The sequence below is a fragment of the Prunus persica genome, chromosome G1, assembly GCF_000346465.2.
Source record: "Prunus persica cultivar Lovell chromosome G1, Prunus_persica_NCBIv2, whole genome shotgun sequence".
Lineage (NCBI taxonomy): Eukaryota > Viridiplantae > Streptophyta > Magnoliopsida > Rosales > Rosaceae > Prunus > Prunus persica.
The window spans coordinates 40,001,820-40,028,577 of record NC_034009.1 but is presented as its reverse complement, the minus strand read 5'-3'; the positions used below and the strand labels follow the sequence as shown (position 1 = coordinate 40,028,577).

Below are 26,758 nucleotides of genomic sequence, written 5' to 3'. Positions count from 1 at the left end.
AAACTGATGTTAACGTTATAGTTAACGTGCTTGGATTTCACGAAACCACAGACTTTGAACACCACCAAGCAATCCACACCGTGCCCGTTTCGGAGCTCTTCGATGGAGATACGGGTAAAAACATCGTTTAAAACATATTCGAAACCCAGTAGACCGATCACAACGACGCCGGTTGGAGGAGAGAGTTAGGGACAATAGGTGCACCGCTGACTGGAACGAGCTGCTTCACTTCACTGACTTTTGCTTTCTCAAAACCTCTGCTTTGCCATTTATGAAACTCCTCCAATTATCAATATTTCCAGCGAAAGCCAAAATAAATAATTGGAGTTTGATTTGCTTGACTTCAGATTTGATATTTCAGAGAGAGAAGGAGAAATTGCTCAAAGTTGCTGCAATTGGAGATTGCTTTTTTATTTTTGGTCGAAAGCTGCAATTGGAGATTAAGTTGCAGGAAAGAAGAAGCCGTTTGAGAAAGTTTGGGTTTTTGGGCTATGAAGAGAGTCACGGAGTTATCGTCATTTGGGAGAAAAAAAGAGATTATCCTAGCAAGCTGATAGGGACTGATCTAAGCCATTAGATTATTTGAGTGGCTAAGATTTCACAAAATGCGAATAAATGCACGAATTCTAAATGCAGAGGCTCGGGATCTATTATTAGGTTAAAAGTCACATGGACATGGCAAGAACTAAAATTAATCAGGATTTGAATTGTTAGAAACTTAATCCCTAAAATTGAGGATATAAAATAATTATGGATATACTAGAAATTTAGAAATGTTATTATTGTGTTCTCATTTATAATAACAGCAAATGGCAACACCATGCAAGTCCCACATTAATGATTTATAAAATGATTAATAAATTGGATAAAGATAATCAGAAATGATGATCTCTAGATTCTCTATAATGGAACCTACCTCGAAAAACCAATGGTTATACGTACAAGTTATCTACATATACGTGTAACCCTAATTAGGATGAAGGAGAACACTTTAACGTACCATCGGCCCTTTAATTTTCTTATATTGTCAAACACACAATATATAGTTATTAGAATTATGGGGATGTTAGGTAAAAGAGTAGATTAAAGCTAGAAAAAAGAAGAACATTTAAATGTCAAAGATAAGAACAAAAAGAACAAACTGAGACATGGATAAGTTTGATGAATAACCGTGGTTGTTCACACCTATTTTAAAGGTTATAACCCCAAGGCATGACTTCAGAACTTTTTATTCAACACTAATGATTGATAAAATGATTAATAAAATGAATAAAGATAATCAGAAATGATCTACAGAAGCTACCCAGAAAAACAAATAGTACTCTCTGGATGCATGGATTTTAATGCAAGTTATCTGCTTATTGTCAAACACACAACAAACATACACGTTCCTTGAAATAGCAAGGAAGCTCTCTCATCTGTTGACCAAGCAACTCATTCTTATTACATATATAGCCCCCACCATGTTCCCATTATTGAGGCAAGATTTCTATTTCATATATCTATACCAGAGGAGCACTGAGCTTTTCTAGAAATCTACCAGAGGCACAACAATCTTGGCCCTGTTTATATATACATACATACAAGGTCTGCAAATTCACTTCTCTTTTTTGCTTTTTTGTTTTTGGTTTTTTCTTTTCAAGTCATAATGTTTCATTTGGTAGTTGGTAGTTGGAATTAAGCAAAGGGATGTTCTAAGTTTCTTCTTTCATTCAATATTGGAATTTTGGTCTGTCTATTGTTTTTTGTACTATCTGCTATCGTTTTTTTTTCTTCTTCTTCAGAATTTGCTTTATTACAAGCTTCAAACAAGAATATAGCTAATCTAGCTAAATCCATATTCGATAATTGACCTAGTTTCATGTTAACATATATGTTCTCCAAATAGATTTGCATTTTGTTTGCTTCTTCTACTTTATAAATGAGGTAAGCCGATGGACTTGTTCAAACTAGCCAAATTAAATCAATTGGAGAGGTTTTTATTTTTATTTTTTAAGTTTTAACATTAAAAAAGTGTAATATTGGACCGAACTGAGTCAAATCATAATTAGTTTGGTTCAATTCGATTTGACATTTATGGTATTTGCTTAAATTGAAAATTCGCCTTTGTTATTTTTATTATTTTTCTGGCTCTTGACATTTTCTTATTGGTTATCACTATTTACTACCTACACATCAATAACAGAATTGTTAATTTGTCACTTTGATGAAATGTTATATATAAGTTGTTAGGATGTTAGAAATTTAATTAGAAAAAAGAAAAACTAAGATCAATTACATCAAATTAGAAATGTTATATATTTGTTGATTGTGGTGCAATATTTGGTCGGAGCATCTTGGAATGTTCCTAGTTAATGCAATATTTGTTGATTGTAGCCAGGATTGTCATATCATCATTGCCATCTATTAGAGGAAAATGGAATTAATCAATCATGATCCATTAGTAACTTCAATGAGTGAGGTGTTGGACAGATTGCCTCCCCTGTCCCCTTCATGTTGCATCTACAGAGTTCCTAAGCGATTACGGCGCGTAAGTGAACAAGCCTACACGCCTCAGGTTGTGTCTATAGGCCCCCTTCACCATGGAAAAGAAGCCCTGAAAGCCATGGAAGAGCTTAAAAATAGGTACCTACAAGATTTTTTACGTCGGACCAATGTAAGTTTGGAATATTTTATAAAGAAAATAAGGGCCCAAGAAGCAAAACTGCGCAGTTGTTATGCAGAGACCATTGGGTTTAGCCGCGATGAATTTGTAAGAATCATTCTGGTGGATGCGGCCTTCATCATCGAGGTCTTGTTGAGGTTCTGTTACAAGCATTTGCGGGTTGAGAATGATCGTATATTTAACCAACCAAGGATGTTGGAGGATGTATGGCCTGACATGCGGATGCTTGAAAATCAGCTGCCTTTCTTCATTCTTGAGGATCTTTTCGATCATGAAAGAAATATAGTTGGCATCCAGACGACAATTATTGATCTTTCTTACCATTTCTTCAAAACTCTAATGCATATGAAGGACATGGAAGACACTTTGACCCGGATACGTCCTCCTCATCAGGTAGAGCATTTTGTTGATTTTGTTAGAAAGTTATATCCATTGCCTCCACAATTAAAATCGAAAGTGCCACAAGTTCAAGAACCATTCCAAACCCTAACCATAGGCATGATGTCATCATGTGTAATGGATGTACCACAAGCTCGAGGGCAACTTGAAACCCAAACCATACCGAGCATGACACAGTTATACCGAGCAGGGGTCAAGTTTAAGAAGGGGTCAAGCACAAACATATTCGACATTCGGTTCAATATTGACGATGGCATTTTGGAAATTCCAAAAATAACAATAAGTGATCAATCAGAGGTCACACTCACAAATCTCCTTGTCTTTGAACAAACCCTATGCAAGAAGGTAGAAAATTACATAAATGATTATGTTGTCATCTTAAACATTCTTGTGAACACCCCGGAGGACGTGGCGTTGCTTGTTAAGAATGGAATTGTTGAAAACAAGCTAGGTGACAGCACTAAAGCCTGTACTACGATCAAGAACCTTGCTGACGGCGTCATTATGGCCGATGAGTTCTACTTCACCACTCTTTGTGAAAACCTGAACAAGTACTACAGAATGTTTAGGCACAGATGGAAGGAATATTTGGTAAAACATTTCTTCAACTCACCTTGGACAACTAAGGAAATTGTTGCAGCTGCTATTTTCCTTATGCTCACTTTCGTACAGACGGTGTGCTCTATTATCTCTGCTGCGCAACAATAGTAAGTTTCTCCTTGGCCTTTTCCACCCCATATCCTTATCCCTTTGTTCATTCACATCACATGTGCTGGTTTTCTACCGGCTTAGAGGTAGCGTCTAGTCTTTGAGAGAGGTGTAAGTTTGGTTTAATTTGCAAACTGTGATTAGTCGTCTATAGTATAGAAGAAGGCTTAGGTTTCCTTCAACTGAGTGTAAGAGAGATTTGAAGTTTGAAAAAAAAATTATGTAGAAGAGTATTGGCATACTCTTACACTTAATTTCCTTTACTAATTGGAATTTACAAGGTTAATTAGTATGATAGGAAGCTGATTTAAATTAGGAATTTCAGATAATTAATTGAGTGAGAAGCCATTCTCTTCTGATAATCGGTTTCTTATTCGTTCACCAGATTCTAGCTGGAAGCTAATTTGGGGTCTCATCAAAGAAGGGATACTAGGAAAGCCTGTGAATACGTATCTAACAAATAAAGCTGTGTAGGTCTACCAATTAAGAAGTTGCTTTGCCCTGATCTCTCTGCATTTCCATATGAAAAGCATGATTTGAAGAAGTGTCCCTGCTAGCTAGGCCCATTGCCAAGCTCCTGACATGAACTGAAATACGTAAATCCATCAAAGTCTTTCATTCTTTCAAGTGTTCATATTTAACGAATTCAAACTGTATGTATCAAACTGTACGTTTTCTTGCCAAGACTTTTATTTGGCTGAAAATATTGTTATAATTGTATATAATACTAAACTATTTCTCAGATATTTCTCTCATAAATTTCAGTACATTATATTGGAAACTTTTTAAAAGATAAATATAGGGTTGAGGAAAACAGGGGAAAGATAAGGGAAAAGAGCTTGCATTGGCCTGAGGTCCCCCATATGTTTCTCTACTCTGTCCATATCTTCCCTTTCTTGATGAGCTTATCAGCCTCCACAACTTTTGTTTTGGTTGGTCTGCCTCCCACTACTTCTTGAATACAACAGAAACAAATCCATTAATTCATAGTTAATTTATTCCAACGAAATGCACTGTAGCCTTTCCAAGTGATACTAATTTAATTAATTAACACGAAAGGGATCCAATACATATTGAAGTTAAATTCAATGTATTCACACGGTACAAATTTTTTATTTATTTTAAATTTATGAAAAAGGTGATTCGAACTTGAGTGCAGAATGAGGAGCACATCCACTCTAGCGAACTTAACTAAACTCATGTCTGCACAAGTTAATATAAGAGTGAAATTAATGAAGTCATTAAGCCAAGCTTGATGGTAAAGAACTGATCAAGATTAACATTTCTTTTGCATCGCCTTTCTGCTTTTTTTTTATTCTAACCGATTATACCCCGGCATGCCTTGAAGCTGGTTTAAGAATATGGCCTACTAACTTTCTCGCAATTATATATAACAACATATGTGTGTATATTATAACAACAATGACTGACTTCGGTGCGCGTAAATCAGAAAATAAGAGCATAAGTCTTGATTTTCTGGTAAGTTTTTTTATTGCACACTGTTTTGTATCTTTAAGTTTGTTTTATATGTTGTGGTTTGACCAAAGTTTGCTGGCGTTACACGGCTGATTTGTATTCCCCATTTCTGGTTATGGCTGAAGTAAGACGTTATTTATTAGATATTAATGCTATTCGCTAGAGAACTTTTTTGGTATGAAAATGGCTCAAAGAGTCAAACTGTAAAGTTTTGCCGCCACCAATCAAAATAGTTGAATGATTATCAAATGGGCCATCCTACTTAAGGATGGCTATGGGAGGGTGCTTGCTGGGTTTTGTTGATTTATTTATTTTTGTTTTTAGTTTTTAAAATTTTCAAATAAGAATTCACATGGTGTAAAAGATTGGTATGCCAACCACTCACGAGATCAGAAGTACTTGGACCTGCTTTAACCATACCCAGCATTACAGACCTATGAGATGCGGGAGTGAAGCTTAAGCTGAAATCAAGTGAAAACAGATTTGATATACGATTCAGTAATGGGATTCTGGAAATTTCAAAGATGACAATATGCGATTCTTTGTTTTTTTTATCTTTAGTAATTTACACATATATGTTTGCGAATCATAACCAATTCTCACATTATTGTGATCATGAAACAATTCTTTGAATAGTCATCTCTTTCTCTACTTTTTCTTTTTGGTCTACATTTTTACCTCGCTAATTACTAGTTGCTACCACTTAGCAGGTCACCCTAATACATGACTCGAAACTCGCACGAGAAATTAGAGGGTCAACTCGACACGACACGTTTATTAAACGAGTCAGGTTTTTATTGAGCATTCTTAACACATATGTGATTCTGACACAACACGCACCCGACACGATACATTATCAACCCTATCTGTATTTAGCCAGAGAAAAAGATAAGGTCCCGTAGATAAGGGACATTAATTCAAGCAAAACCCGTCCTACATAATTATATAAAACAAAAAGTTGTTCTACATAGCCCATCTTTGTACTATACATTAATTATTGAGAGAAAACCCGTCGTACATTAACTTTTTCTCTTGTGTGTGGTAATGATATTCATATTTGTATTGAATATTTATAGCCTTTTCTTGGACGATCTCGTGCTGATGTTTGAGTTTGGATAGTAAACCTAATAAAGTTAAGGTTAATTTTGGATTTGAATTTCTTTTTACACATTATTTCATGATATTGTATATAAAAAAAAACATATAAATTCAATTATTTAAAATTTGGTAAATTCGAATAACTGGCACTGGTAACTGCCAGCTACATTACGAATATGAAAGGTCTATTTTGGTCTGTATTATTGAGATCATTGAGCAAGACCTCCCAAGCCCAGTTCTGCACCACATGTTCTTAATTAGGGAAAGGGTTGCTAATAGGTCTAGCTCAGTGAAAAAGAGTCTTGACTTACAGACCACATGTCTCAAATTCGAATCCCCACGACATCATAGTTGTGTGTGTGTATGAAATCTCCCTCTCCTCTAATTTAGACTATCGATTGCTCAAAAAAATTAGGGAAAGGTTTTTATTTTTTATTTAGTCTAAAAGGTAAAATGGAAGAATTAATTATTTTGATTTAAAAAAAAAAACTAGTTATATTATGATCGTTGTGCTATAAACATATAAAACCTAGCACAATATGCCTATACTTCTGTTAATGCTTTCTCTTGTTACTTTGAAAACAAAGGAAAAGAGCTTGCATTGTATACTTAGGTGTGGCAATTTTCGATATGACCCGTTATACGATTTGAAACCTGAACGGGAAATTTGCGGGTTCAACCCACACGATAAAAAATCAAGTCAACTTACCATGACCCGTTTAATAAATGAGTGGGTTTCGGGTCAACCCGCCAACCCACTAAAATATCTATCTAACCGTTTATTAAATGGGTCAACCTGCAAACTCACTAAAATATATCTATGTAACCCGCCAACCCGCTAAAGTACTCACATAACCCGCCAACCCGTTTCTTCTTCATTTTCTTCATTTTTCTAATTTTTGTATTTCTCTTTCTCAATCTTCATACATAGATAGAGGCAAAATGTAATCACTATTTTATATTAAAAAATAAAAAATACAATTACTTGATTAAATTATCAAATTTCAGGTTTTTAAAATTTATTTTTTGATGACCTTGTGAATTTGAGATGTCATTCTTTGTTATTTTTTAAATTCTTTTTTAGTTGCCTTTAGTTATTTACACATATATCTTCGCGCATCATAATCGATTATCACATTATTGTGATCATGAAAAAATTCTTCAAATAGTCATATCTTTCTCTACTTTTTCTTTTTGGTCTACATTTTTACCTATTACTAGTTGCTACCACTTAGCAGGTCACCTCGATACATGACACGAAACCCGCACGAGAAATTAGTGGGTCAACATGACACGACACGTTTATTAAACGGGTCGGATTTGTGTTGAGCATTCTTAACATGTATATGATCTTGACACGACACATACCCGACACAACACGACCCATTATCAGCCCTACCTATATTTAGCAAGGGAAAAAGATAAGGTCTCGTAGATAAGGGACATTAATTCAATCCGGCAAAACCCATCCTACATATTTATATAAAACAAAAAGTTGTTCTATATAGCCCATCTTTGTACTATACATTAATTATTGAAAGAAAATTATATTTGGAAAATACTTCCCTCATTCCTTTGTAGGTAGGAATTCCTACATTCCTGTCAATGGCAATATGACATGTGTGTCGAAATTTATTTTTGATGAAATATTTTTGTACATGTGTCAAACCGTTATTTGTAGGAAGGAAGAGTATCTCTTTCCAAGAAAGGAGGCAATAAATATCCTTATATTTTCATGTACCGGAGGAGAAAGTAAGCTCTACCAATCGTTCCGACTGCAGATATCTGCAAGTTATAGTCAATTGAGCAAAGGGTAAGCACAAAATGGTAAGCACAGTTGAAAGTCTCCTATTGTGGTGCTGGTAAGCACAAACTTATCTTCGAAAGTTTAGGGTGTAAAGTGAGATGTCAAACTGGATTAAGACTCGTGACAGCTTTAGAATAATTGAAGAAAACCAATTTATTTATTTTAAATTGTGGATTTACTAGCCGCTAAGAGAGAGATAAATAAAAAGAGAGAGCTTCATATCCGAAGGGGTTTCCCATGGATTCCGTTGGATCTTCAGTGTTCTCCGCCTTTTAGTGGACCTATGTATGTTGATCTACTTTTCTTTTGGCAGTTTTCTTATCTCAGGTTTAGACTAGCTTTGGTTGTGCCACATCTTGTGGGGCTACTCTTTGAGGTGCTGCGGCTTGGTCATGGTGTTAGATTTTCTGTATATGTATTCATGATCTTTCACACAACCTGAGATATATAGAAGACATACCTGGCACCATCTTTCTTGAGTACACAATCTCAGAACTCATTCGCAGCAACTCCAGCAAAAGACACGAACGATTCAAAACTTCTACTCTCTCTCAGAAATTGTTTTAGCTCTCTCTTTATGATCAGATTAGGTTTAGAGAACATGTATGATGAGAGCAGGGTCTTATGCTTATATAGGGCTAGGTCAAGTCGTCTCTACTTATCACCAAGGGCCGACTTGACTTACACTCTAAGCCCATCAAGCAATGGTTCACAGAAAAGGAAATAAATCAGACCCCTTTAATTGGCTTCAAAACTTTCCTTATTTCACAAAGTTTTAAGCCCCAAGGAACCTAATTTAAACTATTATCAAATTTGATATAACTTAGTATCTAGTATACCGATCTAAATAAGAATATAACACATGGTAGATATACTGCTCATTGGTGCGTTGAAGCCCTGGAGTAATGAAAATAAGCATGAATGTATTAAGGCAAAAATGTAAGTGGCAAATTAAATGCACACAAATTGAAACTAGGCACCACTAAAGTATTAGGGGCTTGTCAACAATATAAGTGCTCGTTTGGTACATCGGACTGTACTGACTAATTTTTGTCGGATAATATTAATTTGTTCCGGAGAGTACTGATGTAAGTGGCAAATTAAATGCACACAAGTTGAAACTAGGCACCACTAAAGTATTAGGGGTTTGTCAACAATATAAGTGCTCGTTTGGTACATCGGACTGTACTCACTAATTTCTGTCAGATAATATTAATTTGTTCCGGAGAGTACTGACTGTTTATCCATAATATTATAAGGCGTTTGGTGTTGTTTCGGATAAATAGTCTGACTAAGGTTATATTGTGTTTGATGCTATTTTGGATAACATCGGATAAGACTGTTTTTTTATAAAAAAATTCTTTGATAATTTAAGTGGAAATTGAAATTCAAATGTCATGAAATTTTTTTTGGTAAGATTCATATGACAATATTTGTTTTTCAATTGTTTTTGCCAAGAATTTATAACCTATTATCATAATTGTAGTATCTCATAAAAATTCCAACATATTCGCATACATTAATAAAAACAATACCAAATAATGTATTCAAAATAATCACCGAATGACCGAAGTATCAAACACCTGAAAAAAAAAAAAAAAAAAAGCAACCAAATTAGATGCCATCACTTGATGGTGTCACATAGGGATGGCAAAAATCCCTGCGGGAGTGGGTCCCCGTTGGATCCAAGATCCTAACGGGAGGAGATTTCGGGGCTAAACGGGTATCGGGTACGGGGATCCCCGAACTTGAAAAATTCCCTACGGGTATGAGGAGGGGATGGTATTAACGTCCCCATCCCCGAACCCGACCCGAAAATATATATGTTTATATTTTATAATATTTTTGTTTAATCCTAAGTTAACATCCCTCTCTCCTAATTTTTCCTAATCTTCTTTGGAATTTCATATTGATGTGATTTTGAATAGTTGAGTTGAACTTTATAGTTAATTTGGATGCATTGAAACTTAATGTTAAAATGTATTACAAATATTTTTTATGCAAAAAAAAAAAGGGGATTTGGGGCGGGTATGGGGAATAGTCCCCCGACGAAAATGGAGATGAGAATTCCCCGAAACCTATTAAACGGGGATGGGTTCGAGGATGGGGGCGGGGATGGAGAGCGGGGACGGAGATGGTATTGTCATATCCGGCCCCTACCTGACCCGTTGCCATCCCTAGTGTCACATGGCCCAAAGGTAAGGAGCCTTGTGCAGCAATTCGACTATTGAGGCGAGCCATAGTTCAGAGAAGTGGAGATAATTATTTTGACCTTATCTGGTCACTTTGATTTCCCGTTGGTTTTCTTCCTGCTTCGATAAAATTGTATCTTTGTGTAGGTTGTAATAGAGACTATTGATTCATATGGATGTTTTGTGGGAACTGAATTGGAGTCAAATAACCTTGTGGCGATAAAGCATATATTTTGGTTGACGCTGTGAGCGATGGCATCTAATTTGGTTGTTTTTTTTTTCAAAAATAGTTTACTTCTCAAGGGAAAAATTCATAACCTAATTTCCACAAAAATTTAATAAAAAATAAAAAATATAAAGAAAAGAGAAGAAGAAAGAAGCATATTGGAGAGAGTATAAAAAAGAGAGAGTGAGAGTTAGAGATGGATACCTGGAGAAGAGTGAAGAGAATAACCTGTGGAGAAGATAGCCGTGAAGAACCCTAGGCAAAAGAAGATGAAAATAACTTGTGTGTTCTTTTTTTTTTTTTTAGCTATATAATTAAGTGTAACGACCCGGTCCTAAATAAATTGGTAATTATTAATTTATTAAGATAAAGGACCATTTTGCCCATAGAATATTTTATTAGGTTTAAAGTTGACTTTTTGACCGATAAGGAATTTGAAAATTTCGATTGTACCATTGCATAAAGCACGGAAAAATAAGTCCGTAGACAGGTAGTGCGCTCGAATCAGAGTTGTAACGAAAAAGATACGATCAAAATATCCTTAGTGGCATAACCATAGTTTTGACGAAAAGGGTTTGATAAAAATATGGTTTCTCTCTCTCTCTCTCTCTCTCTCTCTCTCCCCTCCTCGCGTCCTCTCTCTCTTCACGACGACAACCCTCTCTCCCTTTCTCTTTTTGAAACTCCGGCCACCGGCCACGGCTGTGGACGGGATTGGTGCCAAAAAAAGGGGCTCTGCCTCGGCGTCACAACTTGGCCCTTCCTCGACATCGGCTGCCGCTCCAGTCATTGAAAAATGAAATTTTTAGGCCAGTTTCGCTCGAAACTTCATCGTCAGCGATCTCTCTCCTCCGGCCTCCATTTTTGGCAATTAAGGTATGGAAATTCATCCATTCTTCATAATCTAACTGATGGTTGGGTGTTGATGGTTCGATTTTCAAATTGAAATTGGACCGATTTTGAGATCTCGATTTCGGCCACTTCCGGCCACTTTTTGGGGTAGGTCCAAGAACAAAAGTGGTTCCAAATAGGGTATTACACCTAGGATAGGAGTCTTGAGTCGTGATTTAGAGATTTTTCGGTGATGCGGATCGCTTTGGATACCCACGGGCTGCCAGCTCGTGTGGCAGCGCCTGGGCACTGTAGAAAAAAGGCATTGTGTCCCAATGTAATCTCCTGGTCCTCACAAGTACGTAGGTATGCTCGGATTTTAATCCGGATGTCGTTTGACTATCGAACGGATTTCGCATATTGTGCGTTATCCGGGTTCGATAGGTTTGAACCGTTGGATAGTCTTAAATTTAATATATGTTAATCTAGGCATTTCTAGGATCGTATAGGAATTCACGGATCTTGAATCGGAGCCCCGGATGTTCCGATTTAATAACTTAAATTTGATATTTTATAATAACTGTCCAATTGTTCGATCGCGAGCGATCCGACCGTTCGATCTGGACCAAACTTGCGGGACGTGTATCTTAAACTTTGTAAAATCCATAGGAACTTTCGGATCAGAATTTGGAGGTCGTAGGCCCGTTTGACCAAGTTCGGGTAGTTTGACTGTTGGTTGACCATGAGTCCTCCGAGGTAGTTTTACCTTCCCAGGAGGATTAAAATGACCGTAGTGACAGGTCTTATCGTTAGTTGATTATGTGGGATGGGGGGATTATCGGATGCTAGATTGTGGTTGAGGTTTATGCAATATTAGAAATTAATATATATATATTTATAAAGGTATAAGGAGGTTTTGGAAACAAGGATTGAGAAATTCGCATATAGTCATAATAGTAACACTTAAACGGGAATTAAGTTTGATTTGATGATGAGCTATATAAAAGGTCAAGTTAATTGTGATCAAGTATTGAGTGACTTTTGGGGGAAATCGGGAATTGAATATTATGGTTTATGGTGGAGAGTCATAGGATTACATTATGTGAAAGTACATACTTCCAATACGCGGCGTTGGATTTTTCAGCGTGAGACAGACCCCATACCTGGCGTTAGATTTTTCGGTGTATGGGGAGATTATGTGATTATTAGGTCTTACGTGACGTTGAATTTTTCGGCGTGAGACAGACCTCATGTGCGACGTTGGATTTTCTGGCGTATGAGGAGATTTTGTGATTATTAAGTCTCACGTGGCGTTGAATTTTCTGGCGTGAGATAGACCCCATAAGCGGCATTGGATTTTCCGGCGTATGGGGAGATTATGCAATTATTAGGTCTCACGTGGCGTTGAATTTTCTGGCGTGAGATAGACCCTATACGTGGCATTGGATTTTCCTGCGTATGAGAAGATTATGTGATTATTAGGTCTCACGTGGCGTTGAATTTTCCAGCGTGAGACAGACCCCATGTAACACCCCGACTCCAAATTTAATCCCTTATTTAAATTATTTCAGTGAAATTACAAATTTACCCTTGTGGTAGGGGTATTTTGGTTATTTTCTTATTCGAAAAGAGTTTGGGTCAATGACTGGTATATTTGAGTAGGTCGTACTGAGATGAGTCCGTAGACACGTGGTGGGCTCGAATCAGAGTTGTAACTAGTGAGATATGGTCAAAAGAAACTCAGTGGCACAATCGTAATTATTTTAAAATGGGGTTTTCTTATTATATAAAAATCAGATTTCCTTCTCTCTCTCTCTCTCTCTCTCTCTCTCTCTCTCTCTCTCTCTCTCTCTCTCTCTCTCTCTCTCTCTCGCGCGCGCAGCGACAACCGACCACATTTTGGCCTGCCGTTCTCTCCTCCGGCCATCAATGACGACGGGGCAGGTACCAAAATGACCGGGCCATTGTCCTCTTCCAACCCCAGCCAGGTCCCGCCGCCAACCGCAGCAGTTTCGTCGAAAAATGGAGAAGAAGCGGCCGGTGTCGTCCGAACTTCTCCACCGTCGATCTCCCTCCTCCGGCCACAGATTCCGATGAATGAGGTATGGTTTCTCACCTACTTTTCATGCTCTAGCTGCCTGTTGGGTTGGATTCGATCGATTCCTAGCGTAGTAATTCAATTTACGAATTGAAATTCGCCCAATTTTGGGATCGCCATTCCGGCCACCTCCGGTTTTGGGGTAGGTCCAAGAACAAAAGTGGCTCCAAATAGGATGTTATACCTAGGGTAGGAGTTTGGAGCCGTAGTGTTGAGATTTTTCTATGATGTGCAATCGCTTTGGGCACCTAGCGTTGCCGGCGCCTGTGGCGGCACGTGGGTGAGAGTAGTGAAGTTGTACTTTGTCTCGATGAGATCCTTAGGTTTTCACGAGTGCGTAGGATTTCGCGGATCTCAATTTGGATACCGTTTGACTATCGAACGGATATGGCCTATTGCGCGTTATCTGGGTTCGATAGGTTGAGATTGTTGGATGGTCTTGAATGTAATATATGTTAATCCAAGTATTTCTAGGATCGTGTAGAAATTCACGGATCATAAATCGGAGCCCCGGATGTTCCGATTTAATAATTTAAAGTTTATGTTTATATTAACCGTCAGATCGTGCGAGTGTGAGCGATCTGACCGTCCGATCTGGACCAAACTTGCAGAACGAGTGTCATATACCTTGTAGAACCTTTAGGAACCTTCGGAGTGGAATTTGGAGGTCATAGGCCCCGTGTGCCCGTTTGACCAAGTTTGGGTAGTTTTGACCCCGGGTTGACCGTGAGTCTTATGGAATAGTCTCACCTTCCCAGGAGGATTTAAATGACTGTAGAGACAGGTCTTGAATGTTAGATGAATTATGTTGGTTAGGTGGGATTAGGATATTAATTTATTGTTTTAAATTGGGGAATTATGTTGGTTAGGAGGATTTAAATGACTGTAGAGACATGTCTTGAATGTTAGATGAATTATGTTGGTTAGGTGGGATTAGGATATTAATTTATTGTTTTAAATTGGGGAATTATCGGATGCTAGACTGTTGTTGAGGTTTACACAATATTAGAAATCAATATATATATTTATATGTGTTTGTAAAGGTATAAAAAGAGTCTAGAATGTCAGTTTGAAGTGCTATACGTATTACCCTAGGTGCTTCTCGGATTTTGATTACACTATAAGTACCACCATGTGAATGATAAGTCTCACGTAGCGTAGGTTATCCGGCGTGTTGACAGACCTCATACATGGCGTTGGTTGTATCGGCTTATGGGGAGATATTTTAATATGATATTGAGGGCTCGCGTGGCGTAGGTTATTCGGAGTTGAGACAGACCCCATACGTGACATTGGTTGTACCGGCGTATGGGGAGATATTGTGATAATATGGTGAGGTTGCACGTGGCGTAGGTTATCCGGCGTGTTAACAGACCCCATACATGCCGTTGGTTGTACCGGCGTATGGGGAGTTATTGTAATATGATGTTCAGGCCTCGTATGGCGTAGGTTATCCGGCTTTGAGACAGACCCCATACGTGGCGTTAGTTGTACCGGCGTATGGAGAGATATTGTGATAATATGGTGAGGTCGCACGTGGCGTAGGTTATCCGGTGTGTTAACAGACCCTATACGTGGCATTGGTTGTACCGGCGTATAAGGAGTTTATGTGAATAACAGAGAGATGAATAAAGGTATTGTATGTGTTTAGAATCGGGTTTTAGTAGGAAAGAACTACGTGTAGCTTGATCCCTCAGTAAGGGTACGTAGGCAGCCTAAGGTTACTAGGTGCAGCCGCAGACTAAATGTTAGTCACGTTGTTTTGTGGAGATTGGTTCGGACCTTGTTGTTGGTCTTGAAATTTAGGTGAAAATAAGATGCAGTCTTGTTAGGAGGTTTAAATTTTGTATATTTAATATTTGGGAATTCAGATGATGGAAATCGCATTTGGCGTTTATAATTGTATTTAGAATTTATTAGTGGTTTCGTTGTGAATTATTGGAAGGCCGAAGGCCGTTTATGTGAATTGCATGAAGTTATATTGTGCGTGTTGCTTGTTGGGATATTAAATGTCCATTGACTATTTTTACACGTCAGCAAACTTACCTTGGTGACTTGATGACTCAGTTCATATTTATTGTTTCCATTTTTCAAAAGTTTTTGCCTTTTTTTGTCCTCAATAAATTTTTATATTGTCAAATCTTTTAATTATTGTTTAATTTAATGTTTATTTTAGATCAATAGTTATTACATATAATATTAGATCTAATGTCAACCATATATAATTGTCAATTCATTTTTCATTATTCGTGTTTTTTTTTTCTTTCTCATCTCCATTTTCTTTTGTATTCTTCTTCTTTCTTTTCTCTTCATCTTCTTACTTCATTTGAATCGTGCACGGTGCACATGTCTTCTTGTGTTCATATATACATGAGTGTTCCCATAGTGTAGGTATGTTATAAGTATGTTGTGCGTATATGAATGTTCCCATGGTACGGTTTGGTACGTATTGTGAAGGTAATGAAATATATAACCTTGAACACGTGTTTATGTGTTCAAATATATAAGAGTGTTCCCATGGTGTAAGTATATTGTTCACGTAATTTTTCCATCCTATATAGTAGGTAGACCATATGTATTGTAGGTTTATTATTTTGTTTTTCAAACATATAAGTATTTTTTTTATTCTTAAAATAAACATATAGGTATATATGTTGTTTCTGTAATTTGTTTCATCCTATATATAGGCAGATCATTTGTATTGAGCTTATTAGAATGTTTTAAACTTATGTGTTCTAGGTTTATTATTTTTTTTTTTAAACATATAGGAATTTTATTCCTAAAAATATAGGTATTTTATTCTTAAAAATATAGGTATTCTATATTATTTTGTGTATGCCTTAATCTGAATTTTATTATTTTCATAAATATTACTTAGTTGTGAATAAATTTATGGTTGTTCAAACTTAATTCAATTTTTTTGACCCAAAAAAAAAAACTTAATTCAATTTTTAATTAGTAGTAAAACATGCATTAAATCAGAATTTTTAGTTTATTGTCCTATTTATTTTAAAGGGTAAAATGGGTAATAAAAATGAGAGATAAAAGTTAGTGGGTAGAGATAAAGAATTGCAAAAACCAGAGTTAAAACTAATAAAAGCCAAACTTTTTGAGATTGGATCTAAGGACCACTTCAAAAAACAACTATCATAAAGCAAACTAACTTAGAAATTTTGTTTGCTTTATGATATTAGAGTATTGTACAACTATCATATTAGAGTTGTGTACTCTAATTTTCTCAACATTTATATCTCTATCAAAAAAATAAAAAGTGACATATATATATATCCAATGGACAAAACAACTATATTAGAGTTATTATTATTATTATTTTCACTTTTTTCAGTTTTTTTTATTTAAATTTTTTTAATTCAAAATATTTTAATTGAAGTTGATGGTTTTAGCCCTCAAATTAACAGCTAAATTGACTGAAGGACTCAATTGGAACGGATGAAAGAGTTGGATGACCTAATTACCTCAAAAAGAAAGTTCGGGGACCTAATTGCAATTGGGGTCCAAGTTCAGGGACGTCTACAATAGATAACCCTAATAGAAAAGTTAACAAAATTGATGGCAGGACCTTTTGTCCTAACGAAACTGAAGTTGAAGGACTACTGGAACGATTTTGGAAATTGACGGACTAAAATGCAAATTGGGTCTAAGTTTAAGGACTCCTAAAACGAATAACCCTAAAAACTGATGATAGGAAACTCATAACTATAAACACACCCAGCATCACAGAGCTACACAGGGCAGGGGTCAAGTTGAATGAGCGATCAATGAATACCTTATTAGATTTGCTGACCGGACTCTTGAAATTCCAAGATTGAAAATAAGCGATCATACAGAGGTATTAATTAGAAATCTCATCGCATTTGAACAATGCCACTACGAGGAGACGTACATAAGTGATTATGTTAGTCTCATGGATCGTTTTGTGAACCACCCGAAGGATGTGGAGTTGCTTGTTAAGTATGACATTGTTGAAAATTGGCTTGGTGACAACGGTGAGGTGTCTACTTTGATTAATAAGCTTGGAAAAGGGGTTACGATCAGTAGCAATGACTTTTATTTTGTTTGCTACTGTTGTTAGACAGCTGAACTCCCACTGCGGAACTCGCTGGAACAAATGGAAGGCAAATTTGACGCAAGATTATTTCAATACACCTTGGGCAACTATTTCTGTCATTGCAGCTGTTTTGCCCCTAATACTGACTTGCATTCAAGCAGTGTGCTCTATTATTTCTGTTATGCCTTCTAAGAACCAGAAGTATTAGTCTCTTCTTAGTTCACCATTTTCTCCCTATTGGTCCTTTTTTTTTTCCTTTCTGTATCATCTGTTAGTAAACTAAGTGTGCTGTCTTGATGTTAGTAGAGTGATTAAAGCAATTAATATGCTTGTTTTATTTGTTTGTTTGTTTAGAAGGTCTAGTGAGTAGAAATTCTAATCGTGTTTGCATATGCTATATGCAACAAGCTATAGAGTTAAGTAGTCCTTGTGAGAAGTGTGAGAGTTTGTCTCTAGAAGTGAGAGAGTGATTGTAAGAGTTTGTCTTTTCTCTGAGAGTTGTCTTGTTGTAATTTGTTTACTTGTTTTGTCTCCAACAAGTCTATATTAGAGTTGTGTACTCTAATTTTCTCAACATTTATATCTCTATCAAAAAATAAAAAGTGACATATATATATATATACAGTCCCCTTCTATTGAGGGATCCCTCAAATAATTTTATTTGAGGGACGCCCTTTAGGGTACCCTATAAATTTTTTTTCAACGATCCAAACAATCTATTTTTTAGGTCTTCATTCATAGATGATCCTTACAAAAAATTAGACAAATCGGAAACAGTTTTGATATCTAATTGTGTCCTACAAAATCAATGAACACGGTGCTTCAAGAAAGTACTAAAATTTCAAGAACTCAATTGAATGATCAAATGATATCGGATTCAAGTGAATTTTTATAGAGATGATCTTTGAATGAGTATCTAAAAAATAGATGGTTTGGATTAGTGAAATACAATCTGCAGTGGGCCCTACAAGGGGTGTCCCTCAAATAAGCTTATTTGAGGGATCCCTCAATGGAAGCTCTCTGTATATATATATATATATATATATATATATATCCAATGGACAAATTTAGGGCTACAGTGGGCTGTACTAGTATGGTTTTTTAAGAAAATAAATAAATAAAACCTATATATTTAACTTATTTTCAATATTAGCACATTCAGTGGCACTGTACAGATTACCTTATTTCATATATATCCAATGGACAAATTTAGGGCTACAGTGGGCTGTAGCCTAGTATGGTTTTTTAAGAAAATAAATAAATAAAACCTATATATTTAACTTATTTTCAATATTAGCCCAGTCAGTGGCACTGTACAGATTACCTTATTTCCATTTTCAACGTTTAAGTAAATGTCTTTGTCATTTTACTTTTATTTATTTTTATATTACTACATTTACTTAAACGTTGAAAATGGAAATAAGGAAATACCCCCCATTTGGATTCAAATAAAAATACTAGAAAATCAAATTGCCACAAAATCAAAATATGAAAAATCAGTTTTAGTGCAAAATACAATTTAGGCTAAAAATGATGGCTCATTAAGTCAATATGTACTTCATACTAAAATATCATAAAATCAAGTTTTCTTATTTGACGTGTGAGGAATAAAAGCCATCAAAAATTATCTTGAGAAAATGATTATTTCGAAAACCCATTTTTCATACTTAGTCAATATTTTTACATAAAACAACTTTTCATGTATGATATGAATGCATGAAGAAACCTAAGGTCAATCTAGGTAAAAAGTCTTAGATGTTTAATCCATTATGGTGTTAAACCCTATTTGGTTTATGTTAAAACTTTTTGAAAATTAGTCTATGGAGCTATGGACTAGCTTGGTTGATATGATTTAATGTTTACTTTTATTTCTAGAAAGACTAGAGAAATTGGAAGTTCCAAAAAAAAGAAAAAATCATTAAATTTTAAGCTAATAACTTTAGCTAGCCCACTCGTTGAAAAATTCTTGGTTTCGCCCTTGGGATTTGATTAGTACTGGAATTTGATCCTTTAAATGATGTGATAAAGGAAGTTTGCTTTGGTGTTACAGACAGAGCATGGAAAATATGTTGTTTTGCGTCTTGGTTTGTTTCTGGATTAATTCTTGATAGTTTGAGGACTATGATATAAATGAAGGCTTCTCTAACTACATGCATTAGCAGCCTATTCCAACGTAACAATTCAACACTCAAACATTGGAGAGAACGAAATTAAGTAGAACCCCCCAACAGCATGCTTTATTATGAGTACAAGTTGAAGTCTACATAGTTACTTCATCTCACCATATATCTTACACCACATGATGAAGAGGCAGAAATAAGTAGGGAGATAATTATGCAGGCCTAGGGTGCAACCCGACCAAGCTTATTATACGTACAGTGCTAAGTGATGATCATGCAGATTTGTGGTTCGGAACCCAGGCAATAGCATCAGTGGAAATGAAATGGCAGATGGGAGTGGTTCCGGGCTTAACGTTGAGGATTTGGAAGGACAAATGCTCTGGATCCCATTCTGATGTGTCTAGATGGCAGATGGTTACTGCTTTAACCTTCATCCCATCATCGGCTTTCAGGGTGAGAACATAAGCTTCTGTTTGTTTTATTGCATGGCAGAAAAACACAGCATAGGGATAGTTCTCCTTATGACACACAACGACTTTGTCACCTGCCAACTTCTTCAGTCCCGGCATTGTTGTATAGTTGTGCATGTACTTGGTGGCTCCTTCTTCCAATACCTCCGTCGAGATTGCTTCAACGTTTCTTGTTCCAAGCTTCGAAGTGCTAAAATCAACCATTGATTCTAAAGATGTGGCGCAATATTTTTCCTCTCCCTTAAGGCCTGGAGCTTCACACTCTTCGATTGTTTGCTTAATTGTTTTGGCTTCCACAGATGTCGGCTTCACTGAAAAATGGTTGAAAATTTCTGATAGTTTGTTAGAGGAGAAGGGGATTGATTGAGCACTTTCGCGTGGCAGGAAAGTAGCCGTGTTTGAATTTCTAGGGAATTGGAACTGCATTGTTGAGCCAGGGCGCATGTCCTTCTCGAAGAAGAAAATAGCTAAGTCTCTATAATGGAGTAGTTGACTGTCAGATGGAGGAGGACGTCCTCCATAATTTTTTCGTTGGTAACCTGAATTTCTCAATGGGACACTTTCAGGTTTGCCCTCGTCAGATGGAGGAGGACGTCCTCCATAATTTTTTCGTTGGTAACCTGAATTTCTCAATGGGATACTTTCAGGTTTGCCCTCGTCAGATGGAGGAGGACGTCCTCCATAATTTTTTCGTTGGTAACCTGAATTTCTCAATGGGATACTTTCAGGTTTTTCCTCGTCAGATGGAGGAGGACGTCCTCCATAATTTTTTCGTTGGTAACCTGAATTTCTCAATGGGATACTTTCAGGTTTGCCCTCGTCAGATGGAGGAGGACGTCCTCCATAATTTTTTCGTTGGTAACCTGAATTTCTCAATGGGATACTTTCAGGTTTGCCCTCGTCAGATGGAGGAGGACGTCCTCCATAATTTTTTCGTTGGTAACCTGAATTTCTCAATGGGATACTTTCAGGTTTGCCCTCGTCAGATGGAGGAGGACGTCCTCCATAATTTTTTCGTTGGTAACCTGAATTTCTCAATGGGATACTTTCAGGTTTGCCCTCGTCAGATGGAGGAGGACGTCCTCCATAATTTTTTCGTTGGTAACCTGAATTTCTCAATGGGATACTTTCAGGTTTGCCCTCGTCAGATGGAGGAGGACCTCCTCCATACCTTTTTCGACTGTAACCTGAACGTGCCAATGGGATATTTTCAGGTTTGCTCTTTTCTTCATTTGTGGAGTCTGCAAATTATATTGGAAAATAAGTGTCATTCTTGTAATGACAGTATTTAACTGATAAATATGTGGTCGAACATATTTTAGTAAAATGGCAGGTAGAAGAGATATCTAAGATTCTAAAGTGCTCAAATACAAACCAGGATGCAGAAGTTCACTGATAGATCTTGGCATCTGTGTGTTTGGCAGGACGGAGTTCCAGTAAAGTTGAGGTGCTGGTTGAGCAGCATTGTTTGCCAGTGCAACCGCTGCTAGCTGCAACATTAATTCCAACTCTAATTAAAATCAAATCTCACAAAGTGTAATTAATTAGTGGACGACACTTAAGTACGTACTAAATAAATCGGAGAGAATTATAAGAACACAAAACTTTCGTTTATATAGAGTACAATGAGAGAGAATGGAAAAGTTAATCAAATTGCAGAGCTTACACTGAGAATAGCAACGATGAGTGGGAGATGAAACCCCATTAGGACTGAAATTAACTTGGCAACAGAAGTAGCAAGAAATTAAAGAACGTCGGAGCTGGCTCTTATGGTAACAGAGCAACTGGCTTCACCATTTTATAGACGAATGATGAGGGGTACCCAGAAGTAATTGTGAATATACAATTGTGGCATGTGGGAGAAATGTACCGAAGGTTTTTGAGATAAAACCCCACAGCTGGATGGTCCATAAAATATGTGGTTAATAATAATGGACCACTTAAATTTGAAAGGGGTCGAGAGCCCACTGGGAGCAATAATTTTAGGTCCCCATGTCATCTAAGACTTGAAAACAAAAAAACATATGTCCATATATAATTAAAGGGTACAGTTTCTGCTTTATTAATTTGACTTGATTTTCCGCGGTTCAGAAGATTCCCAGAAAACAAAAGATCTTATAAATCCAACTAACCATGTTTCAACCATAGTCAATGACTTGGAGCACAAAAAATCTACTTCACACTTTGTAAGAGGGCATGCAAGTGTATGGAGGATGGAGCAATAATATTTATTTTATAATATATATGATAATAGATTGATTTTTTTTTTTTAAAAATCTATATATATTGTTAATGCTAAAAAATAGTTTAACATTTTTGGGTTCAACTTAGTGCTATCTTGGCCTTTGGCTCCTTCTGGGCTTCGGTAGAGCAATTAATTTGCAAGATGGAGAATGCTTGGTAATTCCTTGGGCTGAGGGCTCTCCAATGCTGAAATTAGAATAAGTACGGAGTGTATAATAATATGGATAAAGTAATGGCTGAATTGCCAAAAGACCAAGTTCCCCTATTTTTGGGACTTGTGCCCACTTTTATAAGTCTTGAGGTGTGTGCATGTTGTGTTAAATTTCGATGTGGGACTGTTGATATTACATGTGGGGTCTCCACGTGTCTTAGCAGGTAAGTTCCTGGTAAGGGGTCTTGTGTTGCGCTCGGCAGTAAAAGGTGTCGAACACTCCCCTACCGATGACGCTTTTCAATCCACGTGTGACCTCTGTATTGGTCGATCTAATTGGGTATAAAACCTCACAGCTGGATTGGTCCATAAGATACATAGTTAATCATAATAAAGTTAAGTGGTTAAATTTGAGATAATATCGATAGTTATCTTTCCTTGAGAATGGGTGGATGTTTATTACAACAAGTAGTATGAGAGCAATAATTGGCCTGGGACACTTGAGTTTTAGGTGCATTATTCAGGATTGAAGATTTACACCATTGGTTTTCAATTGAGAGGGGATGGAGAGCCCGCTAGGAACAATAATTTTAGGACCACATGTCATGAAAACAAAAAAAATATTTCCCTATATATTTAGAGGGTACAATTATTGGCATGTGCAATCCTACAATGCATCCTCTAGATACTTTCCCTTTCTAATTTATGCTTTATTAATTTTACTTGATTTTCCTTGGTTCAGAAAATTCCCAAAAAAAAAAAGATCTTATAAATCCAGCTAACCATGTTATAGCTCTAGTCAATGACTTGGAGCACACAAAATCTACTTCACACTTTGTAAGAGGGCATGCAAGTGTATGGAGGATGGAGCAATAATATTTATTTTATAATATATATGATAATAGATTGATTTTTTTTTTTTAAAAATCTATATATATTGTTAATGCTAAAAAATAGTTTAACATTTTTGGGTTCAACTTAGTGCTATCTTGGCCTTTGGCTCCTTCTGGGCTTCGGTAGAGCAATTAATTTGCAAGATGGAGAATGCTTGGTAATTCCTTGGGCTGAGGGCTCTCCAATGCTGAAATTAGAATAAGTACGGAGTGTATAATAATATGGATAAAGTAATGGCTGAATTGCCAAAAGACCAAGTTCCCCTATTTTTGGGACTTGTGCCCACTTTTATAAGTCTTGAGGTGTGTGCATGTTGTGTTAAATTTCGATGTGGGACTGTTGATATTACATGTGGGGTCTCCACGTGTCTTAGCAGGTAAGTTCCTGGTAAGGGGTCTTGTGTTGCGCTCGGCAGTAAAAGGTGTCGAACACTCCCCTACCGATGACGCTTTTCAATCCACGTGTGACCTCTGTATTGGTCGATCTAATTGGGTATAAAACCTCACAGCTGGATTGGTCCATAAGATACATAGTTAATCATAATAAAGTTAAGTGGTTAAATTTGAGATAATATCGATAGTTATCTTTCCTTGAGAATGGGTGGATGTTTATTACAACAAGTAGTATGAGAGCAATAATTGGCCTGGGACACTTGAGTTTTAGGTGCATTATTCAGGATTGAAGATTTACACCATTGGTTTTCAATTGAGAGGGGATGGAGAGCCCGCTAGGAACAATAATTTTAGGACCACATGTCATGAAAACAAAAAAAATATTTCCCTATATATTTAGAGGGTACAATTATTGGCATGTGCAATCCTACAATGCATCCTCTAGATACTTTCCCTTTCTAATTTATGCTTTATTAATTTTACTTGATTTTCCTTGGTTCAGAAAATTCCCAAAAAAAAAAAGATCTTATAAATCCAGCTAACCATGTTATAGCTCTAGTCAATGACTTGGAGCACACAAAATCTACTTCACACTTTGTAAGAGGGCATGCAAGTGCATGGAGGATGGAGCAATAATCTTTATTTTATAATATATATGATAATAGATTGATTTTTATTTTATTTGATAATATATATTAAAATGGGAAAGCCTCCTGGACTACACATATTGGTCTTGTGGTGTTGGTGTGGCTAAGGTGATAAGTATTGCGCAGCCTCCCCTTCCTTGTTAGATTACGAAAGCTTGCAGACGTCAATTTGGTGTAGGTGGTGTGGCTAAGGTGATAAGTGTTGAAAGAAACCCAAATAAAGAATCTTCAAATTAAGGTATATAAGATGATCTACAATTATGCTCTCTAATTTAAAGAGTCATAAATACTTTAATTATTTTTTAATTTAATATAATTAGTCTATTTGTATACAAAATAATATAAAAATAATAATTTGATTTAATTAAAAGTTCAAAATATGCATAAAATAAAGTAATTTTAAATTATAGAGAGTCACTAAGAGTCTTTTCTCTCTCATCAGATTTAGGAGCTCCTAGAGGTCTCCCTATTTTAGTTGGTGGATAGGGAGCATGGGTGGGAGTTGTACTTTTTCCCAATTCCCTCCCCTAAAAATTGGTCTAAGGAGATGATTTAGGAAACTCATTGTGGATGCTACTTAACCAATTATAGAAACCCAAAAATCTTCACTACGACGTAACATATGTTGTTCATGTCACTCATGTTTTACCAGAGTTAGAGCATTCACAATGGGCTCCATAAACCACATCCTTAGACAAATTTTAGGGAGGAAATTGAAGAAATACAACTCCAATCACACTCCTTATCCACCTCCTAAAATAAGGAGACCTCTAGGAGCTCATAAATCTGAGGAGAGAGAAATGACTTATAGTGGCTCTCTATAATTTAATGTTTCTTTGTTTTATGCATAGTTTAAACTTTTAATTAATGCTAACTATTTTATCATATTTTCATTTATTTATAGAGATTAACCAAAATCAAATTGAATTAAAAAATAACTATAGTATTTATGACTCCCTAAACTAGGGAGTATGATTGGAGTTCAAATTTTATAAAGAGCTCCTATAATAACTTTTTTCTATTTTCAGCTAAATTTTAACTGAAAAATAGGGAGCATGATTGTAAATGCTCTTATAAGCCTTCACTATATTTTTTTTGTTGGTCTGCCTCCCACCACTACTTCAAAACAATAAGAAGAACAAATATTCATTAATCAATATTTTTTTTAAGAGGGCTAGTCTAATATAGGCCCTTACAATTTCTATTTCCTAGACATCAACCTATTAATTTCGAAATCTATGTATAAAACCCAAATTCAAACTAAAAATGCTATAAAAGGTCATAGTACTCCTACATAATTACATTGTTTAAGTCAACCTGACATTTTGAATTATGGGGTGGAACCTAAACTTCCTTCAGAAGAGTGACTTAAAGCAAAAATGATGGAAACTTCCAATTTCAACTAAAATTAAGGACACACATATGATGAATCTGAGCACCGTAGAGAAATTAATTTTAGTAGAAATTGGTAGATACAAGAAGTTTGTAAAGTAGAACACTTTGTCGAGGTTTGACATTAAAGTTTCAACTTTTTACATTTCACAGAGATATAGGTAAAGTGATCTAGTCTTTTGAGAAGAAGTATAGTCTTTGCGAGAGTAGAGAAATAGGTTTGTAAACTCATCACATGAGTAATCTGTATTAGTGAGTGGTGGAGAGACTGGAAGAAAAAATGATAAAAACTTCCATCTCTAACAATTTCTACGTGTTACGAAATTAGTGTTGGCATTTTCTAGATACAGCATAAACTCTAGTATATGTTAGCATAGGTTTTAAACTTGCTTTGAGAGAGCCTAGGGGCAGAATTGACATTGGCAGGATTGATGCAGCTCAGCAATCTCCAAAACATAGACTTGTGGCTTGACCCGCGAAAGGCATTTGCGTAAAGACCCGTATTTTAAAATATATATAAATATATATTGGTTATATTTATATATGTAATTATCTTGGTACGTATATGTCAATATTGTTGTTATACTTTTATATTAATTATTATGAATCCTATTATAATAATACTTATATATTTATATGTTTATGATAATATTTAGTTATATCAATCTACTGTGGCAAGGTCTCATGTCCTTACTTGCTCATCCCTCACCCTGTTTAATTTTTCAGATGAATTAGTGGGCAAGACAAGGACTAAACCAGTTGAGGCTGAATTAGATAAGAATGATAGAGCTTTATTTATTTCTTGTAAAGTTGTAAGATTTTGGAGTTATTTTTATAAGAGAAGTTTATTTTAAACCCTTATTTCGGCTTTCTTTTTAT

General features: G+C 36.0%; 2 protein-coding genes across 4 annotated transcripts; one reads left to right on the top strand and one right to left on the bottom strand.

Moving 5' to 3' along the window:
* On the top strand, positions 1,503–4,514 carry LOC18793619 (UPF0481 protein At3g47200). Of its 3 annotated transcripts, none has more exons than XM_007224173.2 (3): positions 1,503–1,587; positions 2,381–3,771; positions 4,158–4,514. In XM_007224173.2, coding segments are annotated over exons 2-3 (1,356 nt in total). In that variant the 5' UTR covers positions 1,503–1,587; positions 2,381–2,416; the 3' UTR covers positions 4,159–4,514. The 3 variants fall into 3 exon arrangements, with proteins under 3 accessions (XP_007224235.1, XP_020418191.1, XP_020418201.1); XM_020562602.1 differs by having other exon boundaries at positions 1,520–1,587; positions 2,377–3,771; XM_020562612.1 differs by lacking the exon at positions 4,158–4,514 and having other exon boundaries at positions 1,520–1,587; positions 2,377–4,146.
* On the bottom strand, positions 19,765–21,955 carry LOC18791104 (BURP domain-containing protein 17). Its single transcript, XM_007221751.2, has 3 exons — positions 21,826–21,955; positions 21,535–21,649; positions 19,765–21,400 (listed from the first exon to the last, which is right to left on the bottom strand). The coding sequence occupies exons 1-3, from the start codon at positions 21,862–21,864 to the stop codon at positions 19,962–19,964; spliced, it is 1,593 nt and encodes a 530-aa protein (XP_007221813.1). The 5' UTR covers positions 21,865–21,955; the 3' UTR covers positions 19,765–19,961.

Excerpts from the sequence above, each read along its gene's own strand:
- LOC18793619 (XM_007224173.2), top strand. The coding sequence starts at position 2,417 with ATGGAATTAATCAATCATGATCCATTAGTAACTTCAATGAGTGAGGTG.
- LOC18791104 (XM_007221751.2), bottom strand. The coding sequence starts at position 21,864 with ATGGGGTTTCATCTCCCACTCATCGTTGCTATTCTCAGT. Across the intron at positions 21,650-21,825 it reads TCATCGTTGCTATTCTCAGT|CTAGCAGCGGTTGCACTGGC; the intron begins GTAAGCTCTGCA and ends TTAATGTTGCAG. Across the intron at positions 21,401-21,534 it reads CAGTGAACTTCTGCATCCTG|ACTCCACAAATGAAGAAAAG; the intron begins GTTTGTATTTGA and ends TATAATTTGCAG.